The 17,127-nt window shown below is 38.9% G+C and overlaps 1 protein-coding gene across 1 annotated transcript in view; it reads left to right on the top strand.

The window, feature by feature from the left end:
• The window catches only part of LOC137299984 (phosphoethanolamine/phosphocholine phosphatase-like), a 32,310-nt gene extending 15,521 nt beyond the window's left edge, over positions 1–16,789 (top strand). Inside the window, exon 2 of the mRNA XM_067969038.1 lies at positions 10,598–16,789. Coding sequence (XP_067825139.1) covers positions 10,638–11,369 — 732 coding nt within the window. The 5' untranslated portion in view covers positions 10,598–10,637 and the 3' untranslated portion in view covers positions 11,370–16,789. The remainder of the gene's footprint in view (positions 1–10,597) is intronic.
• Positions 16,790–17,127: the final 338 nt, after the last annotated feature.

Genomic DNA, 17,127 nt, shown 5'->3' on the forward strand with positions numbered 1-17,127 from the left:
GTGAATGGGGAGGTGTCGTTGAGGTTACTGGTATCGCTCATTAATCATCTGATCATGCAGAGCCCTGGCAGACAGGGCCTGTCTACCTTGTTGCCTCCCTGCCTCTTCCTCCTCCCCCACTTCTTCCTCCGTCTCTTCCTCCTCCTCCCTCTTCTTGCAGCTTGTCCTGCTCTGCCTGGCCTCTCTGCATGTCCCCAATCATGTTCAATTCCCAGAGGAAGCCCTAGCAGGCCACCCATGTCTGGAAGCAACTTTGGTCAGCACACTATTTTAAATGCCACTAATAGTACTGCCAGACCAATCTCTATATAATCTGCAACTTTCTCCAAGTATAGAAAACTTCCACAAACAGCCACAATTGTACCAGCAGCCAGAATAACTAATCCAGCAACTGACCTATGACTCCTGCATGCTCCCTTTAAATAGCACTGGTGGGGGGACCTTCATGCCGTTTAACTCCTGTTCAGCTGTGCGATGTTAGGACAGTGCATTGGCTAGAGCGGGGAGTTCAAAAATGCCACCAGCTGCTTCAAATCAGCATTGCACACTGATTTACATCATCATCTCCCTTCTCTACATGCTTCTGGCGTTCATTAGGTGCAACCACCTTTACCAATATGGCGTCCTGCACACATCATGCCAGAAGTGTGCACACGCATCTTGGACGCCATTTTCGGAGCTTAGGTGTCCACGTAGCACCTACAAAACGGGCACTACACGGCTCAATTTAGCCCCCATCGTTCCTCAACTGCTCTCGCCAAACCACTCACTATTCCTCTCCCCACAATTGCCTTCTTCCCCTTCATTCTTAATTACTCCCAATCCCCTGAATCCTGACAAACCCAGCACTTTACTCCCAAATAACTTATCTGCTTAATTAAATAATGATGCACTTAGTATACATTAGGCCTTGAAATATATTACAAAGCTTATTTATTCTGTTACGGTTCCTGCCAGTATAATCCTATTTTTGTATTCTTAATAACCCTTTGTTGGCAGTTTTACAACTTGTACTGAGATTTCTGATAATGCTAACACATACAGTTTTGTTCAGTTCTATGTTGAATGGAGAAAAAAAACTAAGTCCTTTAATTATCTAAAAGTCCCTTATTTTAGATTAGAATCTATAATTGGTAGGGTGGTAAATAGCGAGGAGGATAGCCTCAGTCTGCAGGACAATATAGATGGGTTGGTCAGATGGGCGGAACAGTGGCAAATGGAATTTAACCCGGAAAAGTGCGAGGTGATGCACTTTGGAGGGACTAACAAGGCAAGGGAATACACAATGAATGGGAGGACCCTAGGCAAGACAGAGGGTCAGAGGGATCTTGGTGTGCAAGTTCACAGATCCCTGAAGGCGGCGGAACAGGTAGATAAGGTGGTAAAGAAGGCATATGGGATACTTGCCTTTATTAGCCGAGGCATAGAATATAAGAGCAAGGAGGTTATGATGGAGCTGTATAAAACACTGGTTAGGCCACAGCTGGAGTACTGTGTGCAGTTCTGGTCGCCACACTACAGGAAGGATGTGATCGCTTTGGAGAGGGTGCAGAGGAGATTCACCAGGATGTTACCAGGGCTGGAGCGCTTCAGCTATGAAGAGAGACTGGGAAGATTGGGTTTGTTTTCCTTGGAGCAGAGGAGGCTGAGGGGGGACATGATTGAGGTGTACAAAATTATGAGGGGCACAGATAGGATGGATACTAAGGAGCTTTTTCCCTTCGTTGAGGGTACTATAACAAGGGGACATAGATTCAAGGTAAAAGGCAGGAGGTTTAGAGGGGATTTGAGAAAGAACTTTTTCACCCAGAGGGTGGTTGGAGTCTGGAACTCACTGCCTGAAAGGTTTGTGGAGGCAGGAACCCTCACAACATTCAAGAAGCATTTGGATGAGCACTTGAAATGCCATAGCATACAAGGCTACGGACCAAATGCTGGAATATGGGATTAGAGTAGACAGGGCTGATGGCCGGCGCGGACACGATGGGCCGAAGGGCCTCTATCCGTGCTGTATGACTCTATGACTCTATAATGCATTTACTCTATTGGACTGGACTATTTTACCTCTGTTTTTGGGTGTGTACAGTAGTATTTTAAAATTATTTTTACTTTTTTTTTCTCTTTTTCTGCTGATCGTCAGAACATTATGTACTGGCATGGCAGATGCAAAAAGGTTATTAATGGCTGAGAATTATGTTGGGCAGTGTGAAGTGCTGTTATGCTAGCTATCTAATTAGAACCTTAGATTTTACTCCAGCACTAAGGATAAGCAAAATGTTTTTGTTCCAACTATTAAAACAAATAAAGAACTTAAAATGTGCAAGTTAGTGCTGTGATCAGGAGGGGAGAATTCCAGAAAATTAATCCTAACTTTTAACATGAATCATTATATTTTAGATATACAGAGATAGTTGTATATTTCTTTGTCTCATATAACTTGTTGAAAAGTGATTTGTAAACTTTACATTATATTGAAATGTAGAATTATGGGATGTTTGTCAAGTAGAATTACATAGAATTGACAGCATAGAAACAGGTCATTTGGCCCAACTGGTCTAATTACCACTTCCCACCCTGCCCCCTGTATGCATCAAGCCTCCCCTTAAATGCTATCTGCTTCAACCACTCCATGTAGCAGCGAATTACATTCTCACCACTCTCTGTATGAAGAAATACCTCCTAAATTCCTTATTTGATCTGTTAGTGGCTATCTTCTAATTATGTTCCCTTTTTCACATCCACCCTATTGAACCCCTTCATAAATTTAAAGATCTCTATCGGGTCTCCTCCTAGTCTTCTCTTTCCCAGACAAAAGAGTTCCAACCGGCTTAATCTTTCCTGATTCTGATAACATCCTTGTAAATTTTTTCTGCATTTTCTCTAGTGCTTCAATATCCTTTTTGTAGAATGGAGACAACAACTGCAAACCGTACTCCAAGTGTGTTCTAACTAAGGTTCTAAATAAACTTAACATTACCTCCCTGCTTTTGCATTTTATTCTTCTGGAAATGAACTCCAGGATTTTGTTTACACTCTTTATCGCTTTATCAACTTTGTTGCTTCTTTTAGCAATTTATGTATCTGTATTCCCAAATCTCTTTGCTCCTCTACCCCATTTAGTTTCTGACCTTTCAAGGAATAAGTAGCCGCCTTCTTCCTTCTACCTAAATGAGTTCTTTCACAATAAATAAATGCTTACTTTCTCTTTTTAAGCACCAAGGCCTGAATTCAGCGTGGTTGCCATCCCGTAGCTTGCAAGCTGTTCTGTTCTGTTCTCACATGTGGCTTGTTGAGTAACATAAACAGTTTGTGTGGCTCTCTAGATAGCTGCTTGCAGTCATATCATGGGAAATGTCATTTTCTATAGATTCAGGATCAGTGCTTATTGAGGAACAGCACTGGCACTTTATAAACAGGACTAGTGTCAGGGTATGGTTATTGGCAGGTTGCCACACTGAGAGAGGAGTGATTTCAATAGAGGTCGCAAGGAAAAGGATGAGTGAAACCAGGTGATGTTTTTTAATTGATTGAGGTCAAAGTGATTATAGCCTGAGAAGTTTGACTTGTTGCTGATAATGGACTGTAGTGTTCCAGACTTAATAACTCCAAGCCTGAAACTTTCTGAAGTCAAGTGCTATTTATTTGGATGATTCTTGAGAAGTGGGGAAGAGAATTGAAGCTTTGTGTAGAATGAAGTATATCTGAATATTTTTTTTTAAATGTCCACATTAAGAACTGCTAACCTCCTGTCCCAGTATGATGAAATGGAGAGAGGTGAGTGAAGAAAACAAGTGGGCTGAAATACCGTGATATGTGCTATGTGAGTGTTTTAATTGTTAATGCTGACCTTGAGTCTTTCCTTTATGGAGTTTAAGGTCCATGTGTGACACGCAAGTTTTTTTAAATTGTCAATGTGAAGCTGAAGTGCAAATGCACAGTTCTTAACACTGTTGGCAGCACTCCTGAACATAAATGGCCCACCCATCGGAGATCAGAAGATAGCGCAATTCCACTTTTGGTGTCACTTTCCTTTTAAGAAGCTGCCGTTATTTCACAAATCAATAATCTATGTATAGTTTGTGTCATTTGGCTTCACAACAGGAGTTTTCTGGTTCCCTCTTTGCCCTTTTACTTCAAGAACTAATCAAAACCTCGGAGAATTCCTGTGATGGTAAAATAGGTCATTTTATAAACTCCCCATGAATAAATACAAAACCTTAAACTGCCAAATATTTAAAGATCCCAGTTATGTATATTTGGTTTTCACATAGAACTCCATTAATCTTCATTAGAAAAATACACCTTTTGAAATAAAGGTTTAAAACATTTCTTGTTTGTCTGTACAGTCTTTTTGCAGCTTTGAGGCATGCTAGGGTTGTAGTTTCTGCATAAGCTACCTCATCGTTTTTACATCTGATCTGGTTGCACATATTCCTTCAATGAGCATATTCCAACATTGTAATCTCCTCTCTTGCCTGTTCTTTTTATAGAGATACCCTCCCACTCATACCACGAATAGAGTGAGCTGCAAATTTCTGTTGGCTACTTCACCATCCATGGCCTTCCGATGACATTGCTCGCCCTCAAATTTTGACATTATAATGATACACAAGCATTTAAATTTAAAAAGGTTTGATCAGTTTACTGCCAATGTAACAAACCAACAAATACATACAGTCTCCAAAAAAAGTGCTCGCCAGCCCAGAACTGTTTCACTGGCATTATCAGTCACATTTTCATTCCAAGAGATTATAGGAATAAAAGCACAAAAAGTTCTTTGAACCCTGAGACACAGGAAGTCGACAATGAATCCCATCCAGATAGATTTCACCATTGTAGAAAATGATGCCTTGTTCACCTACATTGGCTCCCGGTCCAGCAACGCCTCAAAATTTAAAGTTCTCATCTTTGTGTTCAAATCCCTCCCTATCTCTGTAGCCTCCTCCAGCCCTACAACCCTCCCAGATCTCTGCACTCCTCCAATTCTGGCCTCTTGTGCATCCCCGATTTTCATCGCCTCACCATTGGCAACCATGCCTTCAGCTGCCTAGGCCTTAAGCACGGAATTCCCTCTCTAAACCTTTCCTCCTCTCTCCTCCTTTTAAGACACTCCTTAAATCTTTTACCAAGTTTTTGGTCACCTCTCCTCATATCTCTTTATGTGGCTCGGTGTCAGATTTTGTCTGATAGCATTCCTGTGAAGCGCCTTGGAACATTTTACTACATTAAAGGCGCCATATAAATGCAAGTTGTTGTTGTTGTTGTTGTTGTTGTTGTGGTGGTATAGATGAATTAAATTGTCTCTTGGGTAAACATACCTGTATCACTGCAATAATGGAGTAGTTGAGGCGAAGAGCATAGATGCATTTAAGGGGAAGCTGGATAAGTACATGAGGGAGAAAGGAACAGTGTTAGATGAAGTAGGGTGGGAGGAGGCTCGTGTGGAGCATAAACACCGGCATAGACCAGTTGGGGCAAATGACCTGTTTCTGTGCTGTAAATTCTATGTAATAAAAACTTTGGAACACCTATCTCTTTCAGTTGGTGTTTTGGAAAATGTAATTTTTTTTCTCTCATTTTAGTCAGGCCAAGTTTTGTAAATTCAAACTGGCTTCTGTTAACTGCTTCCTGTAAGGTGTGTATGCGTGTGTAACGGCCTTTGACCTCTGCCAATGTGCATTCTTCACCAGTCAAATCAAGCATATTTCTACTTCATTGTGGACAGACTCAACTCCACAAGTCCAAAAGGAATGTACTTAACTAAAACTTCATTAAGGACATGACTGTAAATGAATTTGAAGAAGGATTAAGAAGCCCGAAACAATTTGGACTCAAACAGTTTGATGTACCACTGAAATTTCTGTATAATTTTACATCCCTGTATATTTCTTTCTCATGATGTATAATTCATAGTTTAGCCTGAAGTACATGGTCTGTCATCTGGTGTTTTTCTACTTATCCAAGAGATCAGGAGGAAATGTTGTGCATCTCATGCAATTTGAAATATAACCCAGAAATCAAAGGATAGATCACTAATGATCTATCCTTTGATCCACACATCCCATTGACTATATCCATAATGTTAGGTTTAGATTCATAAAAAGCAAGGGTGTTTGTGGAAGCTGCCTCTTGCAGTGATCATGACTAAAAAGTGTTATGAGATGGCCCAAATTATAACATTGCCCTCTATCAGATGACACACTCGTCTTGTGAAGTGGGCTCAGGATTTGAATGATAAGCAACAACCTAGTATGACACAGGCGCCAGCTGCCTGACTACAAACTCTCTTTCATTTGTGACTCTTCAAATCAACTTTTTTCCTTCCATGAAAAGCTCTGGATTCCCTTAGAAGATCAAAATTCCTTATCACATTGGCATGAAAGGATTAATTAAGGAATAACAAATGTAGGAGTATGCAGTCTTGCCAAGTTAAGGATAAAGTGGAACGTAAAGCAATTAAGATTAGCAAAGAAAAGTACTGGAGAAATTAATGGGACTAAAAGCTGACAAATCCCTTGGACCTGATGGCCTACATCCTAGGGTTTTAAAAGAGGAGGCTGCAGAGTTAGTGGATGCATTGGCTTTTATCTTCCAGAATTCCCTAGATTCTAGAACAGCCCCCGTGAATTGGAAGGTAGCAAATGTAACCCTGCTATTCACTTTGGTAGGAAGAATAGAAAAGCAGAATATTTTTTTTGAAAGGTGAGAGACTAAGAAATGTTGGTAGTCAGAGGGATTAGGATCATGTCCTTGTACATGAATCACAGAAAGTTAACATGCAGGTACAGTAAGCAATTAGGAAGGCAAATGGTATGTTAGCCTTTATTGCAAGGAGTTGGAGTGTAAGAGTAAGGAAGTCTTGCTGCAATTATATAGGGCTCTGGTGAGACCACACCTGGAGACTATGTACAGTTTTGGTTTCCTTACCTAAGGAAGGATATACTTGCCTTAGAGGGGATGCAATGAAGGTTCACTGGATTGATTCTATGAGAGGGTTGTCCTATGAGGAGAGGTTGAGTAGAATGGGCCTATACTTTCGGAAGTTTAGAAGAATGAGAGGTGATCTCATTGAAACATAAGATTCTGAGAGGGCTTGACAGGGTAGATGCTGAGAGGCTGTTTCCCCTGGCTGGAGAGTCTAGAACTAGAAGTCATGGTCTCAAAATAAGGGGTTGGCTATTTAGGACCAAGATAAGGAAAAATGTCTTCCACTCAGAGGGTTGTGAATCTTTGGAATTCTCTACCTCACAGCGCAGTCATTGAGTATATTCAAGGCTGTGATTGATAAATTTTTGGACTCTAAGGGATTCAAGGGATATGGGGATCGGGTGAGAAAGTGGAGTTGAGGTCAAAGATCAGCCATGATCCTATTGAATGGCGCAGCAGGCTCGAGGGGCCGCATGGCCTACTCCTGCTCCTATTTCTTATGTTCTTATTTTTCTCTTTCTTGGTAAAATATTTACCTCTACAAAACTACTTGTGGATTTGTTATAATCCTGGGTAAGAATACAGCTCAGAAATAGTTAACACAGTTTAAACTGATCCTATGAAGTAGCACACTTCCCCCATCCCTCCCCAATAAGAACTAGATGACCTCCCATGGCATTGTTCATAGGCAAATTTTAAAATATATCTACATTTAGCATATTACGTGCAAGGCCACCGATTGCTGATTCCTACAAAAACAGATAGAATTGTGGAACCACATATCTGCTCCATCACCAAGACCACCTACTTCCACCTCCGTAACAACGTCCATCTCCACCCCTGCCTAGGCTTATCCGCTGCTGAAACCCTCATCCATGCCTTTGTTAACTTCCTATGCTCTCCTGGCTGGCCTCCCACCGTCTACCCTCCATAAACTTGAGCTCATCCAAAACTCTGCTGCCCGTATCCTAACTCGCACCAAGTTCTCCCACCATCCCTGTGCGCTCTGACCTACATTGGCTCCCGGTCCGGGAAAGCCTCGATTTTAAAATTCTCATCCTTGTTTTCAAATTCCTCCACGGCCTCACCCTTCCTTATCTCTGTAACCTCCTCCAGCCCTACAACCCTCCGAGATCTCTGTGCTCCTCCAATTCTTGCCTCTTGCGCATCCCCGATTTTAATCGCTCCATCATTGGCGGCCGTGCCTTCAGTTGCTTAGGCCCTAAGCTCTGGAATTCCCTCCCCAAAACTCTGTGCCCCTCTCCTCCTTTAAGACACTCCTAAAAACCTACCTCTTTGACCAAGCTTTTGGTCACCTGTCCTAATACTTCCTTATGTGGCTCAGTGTCAAATTTTGTTTGCTAACGGTCCATGAAGCACCTTGGGACGTTTTACTAAGTTCAAGGTGCTATATAAATGCAAGTTGTTGCTGTTTAATATGATCTCAAATTATTGATTTAAAAATTCCATATTCCCATATAATAGAAATATGGTTTTAACTTGTTCAATCATTGTGAAACAGGCAAAAATCTTGGAATCATTTAAGAAACAGCTGGATATTGTGATTGAGGGCCTGTGGGGTTTCTTCTGGGTGGATGAGCAATGATGGGCTGAAAGGCTTTCTTCATCTACATTTGGCTTGAGAAATAGGTAAAGTTGAGGAGGTTGTATAATTGGAGGAAAATCACTACCATGTTCAATGCAGTAATGAGTTATGCCATGGAGCGGTGAGATAAAGGTTGACATCTCTAATGAGAGAGCCACAACTGAGAACTTAACCATGCGTAGGGAGAGATTACCGTTGTTAAGATATTTATGGTGAAATTGTAATACTGTGTATGATTTTGCAATAATTAGTAAACAGTGGAAATCTCTTTTCCCCCTCCCCCACCATATCATTAGAGGTAGATGCTAAGTAAAGTTTGACCCCTTCCCCAGTGTGAGGGAGGAAAAATCGAAGAAAATCTTGGCTTGTTTTGTTCACATGCACCTTCCACTGCTGATATATAACAGTAGCATTGCACCAGGAGCAAAGCACTTTCCACCCACTTCTGCCAACTAGCAGTATGTGAACCACAGGGAGGGGAAGGAGGTTAGAAGGGTAAATAAATATAGATCTAAAATAAGGGGGGGGGAAGGATGGATTAAACAGGGAGGAGATTATAATTATGGGTTTTTTTGTTTAATAAAGGGGGAGAGAGTATTCCCCTCCCATCCTTTCCACATAAAGGGGATCAAGCTGAAGTGCAAATACATTAAAAGAAAATTTTGACTGTTGGTAATACTGCACTGGGCTCATCAGATCAAACCAACATAGTTTAATTTCCATGGATTTAATTGGAAGGCAGAGCTCTCCAATAACTGAGGATCACTCTGGTATCCTGATACTTTATAGAACTGCAGTTTCAAGTTGAAGGTCATGGAATTCAGAACAGACTGTCACTCAAATCCATTTGCTTACAGCTGAGGTTAGGTTTATTATTTATCAGTTGGTCATTCAGTAAAGTCCCTCTCAGCTTAGGGTAACTGGGAGAGGAAAAGAGTCTGGGAAATGCATCCCCTTAACTCAGCTTATGATTCTTAATGACTAAGTTTATTCCTTGTTAAACACCTGATTTTCTTGGAAATGAATGGTGACACTGGATTAAACAGTAAATTACAAAGTGCTTTTAGTAGCTTGTTCTAGTATTATTCAGAGGAGCAGAAAATAGGATTTACTCCCACTGCTGATAGGAAATGGTCAAAATAAAAACAAAAATAATAAAAAGTTATTCTTATAAAAGCAGAATGTTATCCTTATAAAAGCTTTCTGAATTGTTGGGGTTAAACACTCATTGTCTTTTTCTGTCTTCTGGATTATTAAAAAAAATTGTAATGTTTACTGTGTTTTAAACTGGATCATATATCACAGCAGGTTTACAGATGAAACTTATCAACAATATTCTGTCATAATGTAGATAAAAATCTAATTGAAAAATATTTTTGCGGTAAATAGAATTTTTTTTTTAACCATGGATGGGGTGGGGAAGGCAATAAATTGAGATGAGTCAGTGTTTGTTCACTTTTGTTTCTGCTTCATCTTTTCTAAAGTATTCTCCTTGCTGCAAACAGTTTTAATACAACCAGTTGAAGGGATGTTAGGAGAGAAATCTTTGATGGCTTCTTGCACAATTTGCCAGACCAGCTGAAAATTGTTGAAAGCCATCTGATATGATAAGTGGTTGGAGTTTGAAAGCTTTGGAATCATCCGTCTTTCAGATGAGACATTAAACTAAGGTCGAGTCTCCTTGTTCAGGTTGGACTTAAAAGATCCCTTGGCACGATTTGGAGAGCATGAATGTCCTGGACAATATATATCCCTCAACCAACACCACCAAAACAGACTGACTGGTCAATGTTATTGCTTGTGCAAATTGACTGCCAAGTTTGCTTACAAAACAACAGTGATTGCACTTCAAAAGTAAATCATTGTCTGCAAAGAACTTTGGGACATCCTGAGTAAACGGCACTATATAAATGCAAGTTTTTGCTTTCTTTCTTTGGAAGGACTCAAATTAATAATTAGAGTCATAATGTGGATACAATCACCCAGCATCACTGAGACAAGTTGTGAGAATAACATTTTTGATATTCTCTAACATATTTAATACATGTGTTTTTTGTTTTGCAGAAGCATTTTAGTTGTGTCCTGAGAGTTCTGCGTTGTAATAATGAACAAGTCTCTGATTGTATTTGATTTTGATGAAACCATCATTCAACACAACAGTGATTATGTCATCCTCAAATGTAATCCAGACCCAAGTCTTCCGGAAGAGTTGCTGCAGCCCCGCGAGGAAGGATACTGGAATGATTATATGAGGAAGGTATTCCAGTACCTGTGTGAAAAGGGTGTCAAGGAAGAAAACATGAGAAAGGTTCTAGCAGAAACCCCACTTACTAAAGAGATGTTAACCCTGTTTCAGTTTCTTAGAAAGTCTTCAGATTTATTTGAATGCATTATTGTCTCCGATGCCAATACCTTTTTTATCAACAGCATTCTTGAAGCAAATGACCTATCCAAGGTCTTCCAGAAAATATACACAAATCCTTCACGCTTTGATAACAAAAGCGCCTTTGTGATAAGCCCTTACCATTCCCACATGTGTCAGCAATGCCCCATCAATATGTGCAAAAGACAGATCCTACACGATCACCTGGTCGAACGTGCTGAAGAAGAAGTTGAATTTGAGAAGGTCTTCTACATTGGGGATGGCACCAACGACTTCTGCCCTTCCATAGTCTTGACGTCAACTGATGTCATCTTTCCAAGGAAGAATTATCCCTTGGATAGGATGATCTCGGAGATCAAAATGACGCAACCATCTGCAATTCAAGCTCAAGTGGTTCCCTGGGAGTCTGCAGAAGATATATTGCTCTTCCTTCAGGATTGCACAGGGAGATAATGTCACTCCCAGATCCCCAAAAGAGCTTCAAGAAGAATTTCCATTTTCTAGTAGCAATTTAAAAGTTTTTTTTGGGATGCAATGTAGTAAATCTGATAGAAAAGTTGCATGATTTTAAAGCTTACTGAAATATTTAACTTAATTATGATACTAGCTCAGGGCCTAACATTTATTTCCCTCCCATAACATTGCTCATTACTTGGTCTACAATGTAATAATTGTGACCAAACCCTAATGGTGCAGCACCTTTCCCTGTAACAAATAGAAAAACAGCTCTAGTAATTTAGCACGGGAGAGGGATTGTACCAGCACACGATGGTAGGAATATTTGTGTTAAGGATAGGTCAGTGTAATTTCAATACTTTATGAGCTATCTCAGTAATTTGAAGCTACTTTTTTAAAAAAAACACACAAGCTAGGGCAGTATAAATTTTTCAGTGGTACTGTACTAGCCAAGCACTGATCCCTATACAGCTATTCACCACATATCAATATGCTTCTAAACATTAGCTGGTCTACATCAGTGTTTGGTGAATAGTATAACCTTTCCACAGCGAGGAATGTTTAAGAGGATGCAATCTTTAAATTTCTGCAGGGAAAATAGAAAATGAGAAATTATTATTTTTTAATTTCTATAATTCATTGACCCTAAACATGACTTAGGGAAAGGAAGAAACTAAAATACATGAACTACTTGAAATGCACAAAGGAGGGGCGACGTTTTTGACACTGAAAAATGCCAGTGAGATGCATTAACTTAAGAGTGAATATAGTGACTATAGGGGATTATTTATAGAGTATAATTCAAAAACTTGATGCTTTTCATAGACTCCCTGTTTGAACAGGATCTTTGACTACTACAGATCTAGTTTCGTTTCATTGGGCTTTAATCTAAACAAATACTGGACTGGACATGCCATTCCATTATATTACATCACAACTAAATAGAGAATGACTAAATATTAGAAATGTTTGTCATTTGTACTGTAGACAAATCATTACTGATGTGCTTAAATTAATATTTACCAAAAAGATACAGTATCTTAGCACTTAGCATTCAATTAAAAAAGCCATTAAAAATGCTAAAATCAGAGAACTAACCCCAGAAAATTGCATTGTAAAGGAGATATTGCTCTTAAATTATTCAAAGAACATGAGCTGCATTGTGCTGCTACTCAGATGTCAGTATGTAATGTACACCATTGATACTAGACTTCTACTTGAAGTGTGACAGCATCTAGAATTTTACTGAAAGGTCTCGTACTAATTTACAAAATGAAACTATTAGACAAAGTTCTGAAATTAAAATGGTTTTGCTCTTTAACTGTAGTTGTAAAATGTAATATTTAACCTTTAGGGCTTACAAGATTGATATTTTTAATTTAATTAAAGTTGCAATTTCTTCAGATTTGCAATAATGCCAGTAGTGGAGCATTAGACTGTCAGATAGAGGATGTACAGTAGTGTTAAAATGTTCGGATGCAGCCAAAGTAAAATTAAGTTATTTAAATTATGGCTGTAGATGAAAATAGCTGCTTGGGTGAGCCTACCTTTTCAGGCACTCAGTCCTAACATCTTGCCACATGAAATACTGCCATTATATTGTTCATCTGAGACTCCATGTTACTCAGTACTCACTGGGGGTTAAATTCATCTTGTGGTAGCGCAAAACGGGTGATAGCGCATCGACAGCCTCTTTTACTCTCCGCCCAATTTTCTTTTCCGCACCTTCAAGAGGCGAGAGGAGAAAATTGATTAAAGGTTTGGGAATAAAAAAAGTAAACCCCACCACAAATTTGACTGTCATTTAAAAAAAAATAATACATATATAGTTCAGGTGCTATTCTTACTGCTGTGGATCAAACCATGGTGAAGTGGAAAACCTATTTTTGGGTGAATGATGATGACCTTGTGTGTATCCTTCTCATTTCTAAGAGACAGATGCATCCAAATTTAGCTAAGCGCAACAAATTTTCAATCTGAGCCAAACCAACCGAGTTCAGGCTTCATTCCTATAGTGTAACACTTAAATCTCAGCTCAGGCTGCTGAACACTTTTACACCTTACAAAACATGCACATGTCTTGTAACATCTTTACAAAAATCTATCAGGTCGCAAGACTGAACACTAGAGGAACAGACCAAACAGGGAAATGATTCATTCAGATTTCTCAAACTAAATAAAAATATCTTACGTGGGTGTGGAAATTTATTTGTGCGCATTTCTTATGTTCTCGCGAAGCCCTGTGTCCTTATCTGAGGGTAGAACGGAGGTGGCCTAGGAGACCAATGTGAATAAAAACTCTCTCCAAAAGAGGCTCTGAATGTAGAACTAGAACATTTCATTCCCCTATACCTCCAGGGAGCAGCAGAAATATTCCTCTCCAACTAGATGATATATTTATTTCTCGGTTAAATTTTATTGATTCATTTATTGACTGATTTCTCAGTTATTTATTGACCACCGCTGTTTAACTATTTTCTTTTTGTTATTACTATTTTAAAAAAACTGCAGGAAATGATTCTTGTCTGAAAATATAGAACCTGAATTTTCCGTGGCTCAAGGGAGCAAACTGCGCCAGTACAGTTTTGCTTCACCCAATGAAGGGGAGGAGGAAAATGTGTTTTTGTTCCTGTTGCAGAATTTATTTCCTTTCTCCTCTTACCTGCCCAAACTTCTTGAATTTCTTCTAGGGCTACCTCAAGGAAGCGAGTGCTAAAGCACAGTACAGGTCTTAATAGGACCATGTTGCAACCATTCTTATCCTTGGGGCCCATCTAGAGGAAAAGCAGGCCCATTATATATCAAAATGCATTAAATATTGATATATTCAGAAAGAAAAATTATGAATTTCTTTGTTTCTGAAAAGCATGGATTTTCAACCAGTGGGGCAAAGTTCCCTGGAAGAGTTCAAGGCTTCTATAGGTGGCATTGTATTTTGTTCATAACATGTAACCACTTGATGTGGCAATTGTTGATCCTCCATTTTAGATTTAAAATATCTAGTCAAGACAATTTCGGAGTTTTGGTTCTACATATCTGAATACCTGATCAGATGACTATATTTTCACAAACTTGCTGCCAAGCTATTATTACAGGGTATAGGACTGTACCACTCTTAAATTATTTCCAGGAGATCCCTGATGATCTATTGTCTATACATGCAAGGGAGCCTAAAACTTTTCAACAGTTGAAACTCTTGCTATAAAAGTTCCTGAAACAAAATCCAGGTGCAAATTTCCTAGCGATTCCCTACCTATTTGATTATGACAGAACAGCTAATGTCAACATTTGAGGGTCAGTGTCGGTGAGGATAATTAAACACTATTTCCCTCACACTGGCCGGATGATACTTGCTCCAGCCAGTGGCACTCCCGATTCCTCTGAAAGTTGGAATGCACTGAAATGGAGGTATGTACATGATGTGTCTTGGATATTTGTCTGCACAAACACATGCAACATACCACATACATGCACAATGGTGCTGTGTTTTAGAGGAAACCAGAGCACTTCAGTCTGCTTCACCTGTCGATGCACGTATTCAGTTAATTTAGTGATCTCTACCTACCAGTTTGAAGGGGTCTATGGCGGTCTTGCGCTGGTAAGAAAACAGATTGATTTAAACGCTTGTTGTGATGCCATGACATACATTTGGTTTCTGAGAAGCTGTGCCAATTCTAACACCAAGCTACCTATTTGGTGAGTTGCACTAGAGGCAGAGCAACCAAACCAGTGTGAAACTTGGGTCTATTCTAGGATTATTTTCACTTCAATTACGCAGCTATGAGTGTCAATTTAGCACATACCTCCTAGTATAATAGAATAAAATGTTGTAATATTTTCCATTTGTACATTAAGCTGACATTGTGGGAACCAAAAGCCAGCTGTCTGGTTTAATAGTTTGGATTCAAAACAGAATTTGGTTCCCACACAGTTGGGACTATCCTGTTCCCATCTGCTTTTGGACGGTTATTAATTTCATCTGGAATATTAAAAAAGCATAGATGTCTGCCTTGTGTGTGTGTACTGTTGCACAGTTATAGACATAAATGTTTAACTGTAGGACCCTTAACTGGACACAGTAAAAGTGAACAGTAACTTGTATTAACTATAATCTTACCTTTTGTTTTGAGAATGTAATGCCTTAAAAACTGAGTAAAAAACCAAGACATAATATACGTAATAGCTGATGTTTAATTTGGTCCCAGACACGCTCAAGTTCACACATTAGATAGAAATTTCCCTTCTATCATTTTTGCATGTTTATTGATTGGTCTGTTTCCACATTATGGGCAAAGTTCACTTAGGCTTCACCTAAAGTGACTAGTTTGTATAAGATTTTGTTCTGGTTTGTACTGTTGGATTGCAGACAATTAACCTGGCTTTGAAACGGTCAATCAGTTAAGGTCAAGGTCTGATGCAATTTATTGTGAGTGTGACTTGAGTTAAGGTCACTGAGCATTTCAAACTGTAAACTGCAGTTTTTTTTTAAAGTTTCAAATATTAAATTTTACTAAAATGAAATCAATTTGAAATAATGTGCAGCTTTTTCAGCCCTTCTGTTAATGAAGGAAAACATTTTATTTTAATCTGTTTATCATGCTATTCTTATCTTCACGTTACTTTGCACAAGGCAAGGTTTAAAAATAGCAATGAGATAAATGATCAGAAATTCAGTGACCTCTGAGTGAAGTGCACTTGTGTAAATGGCAGGTGGGGACAGGTTCAGGCCTACTGGTACTCACTGTCAAAGCTCGTATGTGAATATGATCACTTGGGCAAAGAAGTAGAGGATGACTGGTGCCCTTGGAACCATATCCCAGTAAGCTGCCCTTCAGAAGGAGACGATAAAACATCTGTGATGAAAAATTGGCAAAAAATATGAAACAAGACATTTCTGATTTTGTGCTTTCAAAGTGCAAATGACCCCATACTGTTTACTTTGTTCTTAAGGGTCTGATATAAGATGTTTTAAATTTTTAGTATGAAGTACTGGGATGTTGCAGAGGCACTTTAACCATAAGATGTAATATTGAATAAGGCTGGAATTAAATCATTCTATGGTTTGAGCAATAAATTAATTCTGTCATTATATTTAAATGTAACTTTTTTTTTGTAGACTATTTGAAATCTTCTGCAGATATTTGCTTAAGTAGATGTAGCAGACATTATTAAAATTATTACGGGGAAAAAAAGCAAAATGCATATTAAAGAATAACCTAGTAAAATGAGATGCTGATGCATAAATGTTATCAAATGCATAAAGAGATTGAAGAATGAATCATATGTTAGCACAATTTTTATGCTAATTTATGTTATGCTAAAATGGAACATGCTCTATAGAAATCGCAAATGATTTGATGTTTTGGAATTATGTTAATAAGGATTAGTGTTTAAAAGATGCCAATAAAACTACTAAAAAGTTAATAGGATTCACTTTTTTGTTTTATGTAAACCATCTCTCTTCCTTCTGGTCCTCCTTTCTTCCCTTCCTTTTCCATACTTAGCCTGTAACTCTCCCATCCCAACAGTAGCCACATTAAATTATGGATTCTTCAGTGCTAAATGCTAGTTATGAGACTTCAGATGTGTTTTAAATTTTTCATTTTGATCTGATTCAATAAAACGCTCAGCTTTCAAGACTTAATTTGGATTGAACCCAGGTTCGTTGTACAAGCCTTATGAACAGATTGCTTATTGTTTACCTCTAAATTTGGCAGTGTTGCCGTGCAATGATATCATAGGTGACCTAGTTTTT

Source organism: Heptranchias perlo, chromosome 30 (genome assembly GCF_035084215.1).
Source record: "Heptranchias perlo isolate sHepPer1 chromosome 30, sHepPer1.hap1, whole genome shotgun sequence".
Lineage (NCBI taxonomy): Eukaryota > Metazoa > Chordata > Chondrichthyes > Hexanchiformes > Hexanchidae > Heptranchias > Heptranchias perlo.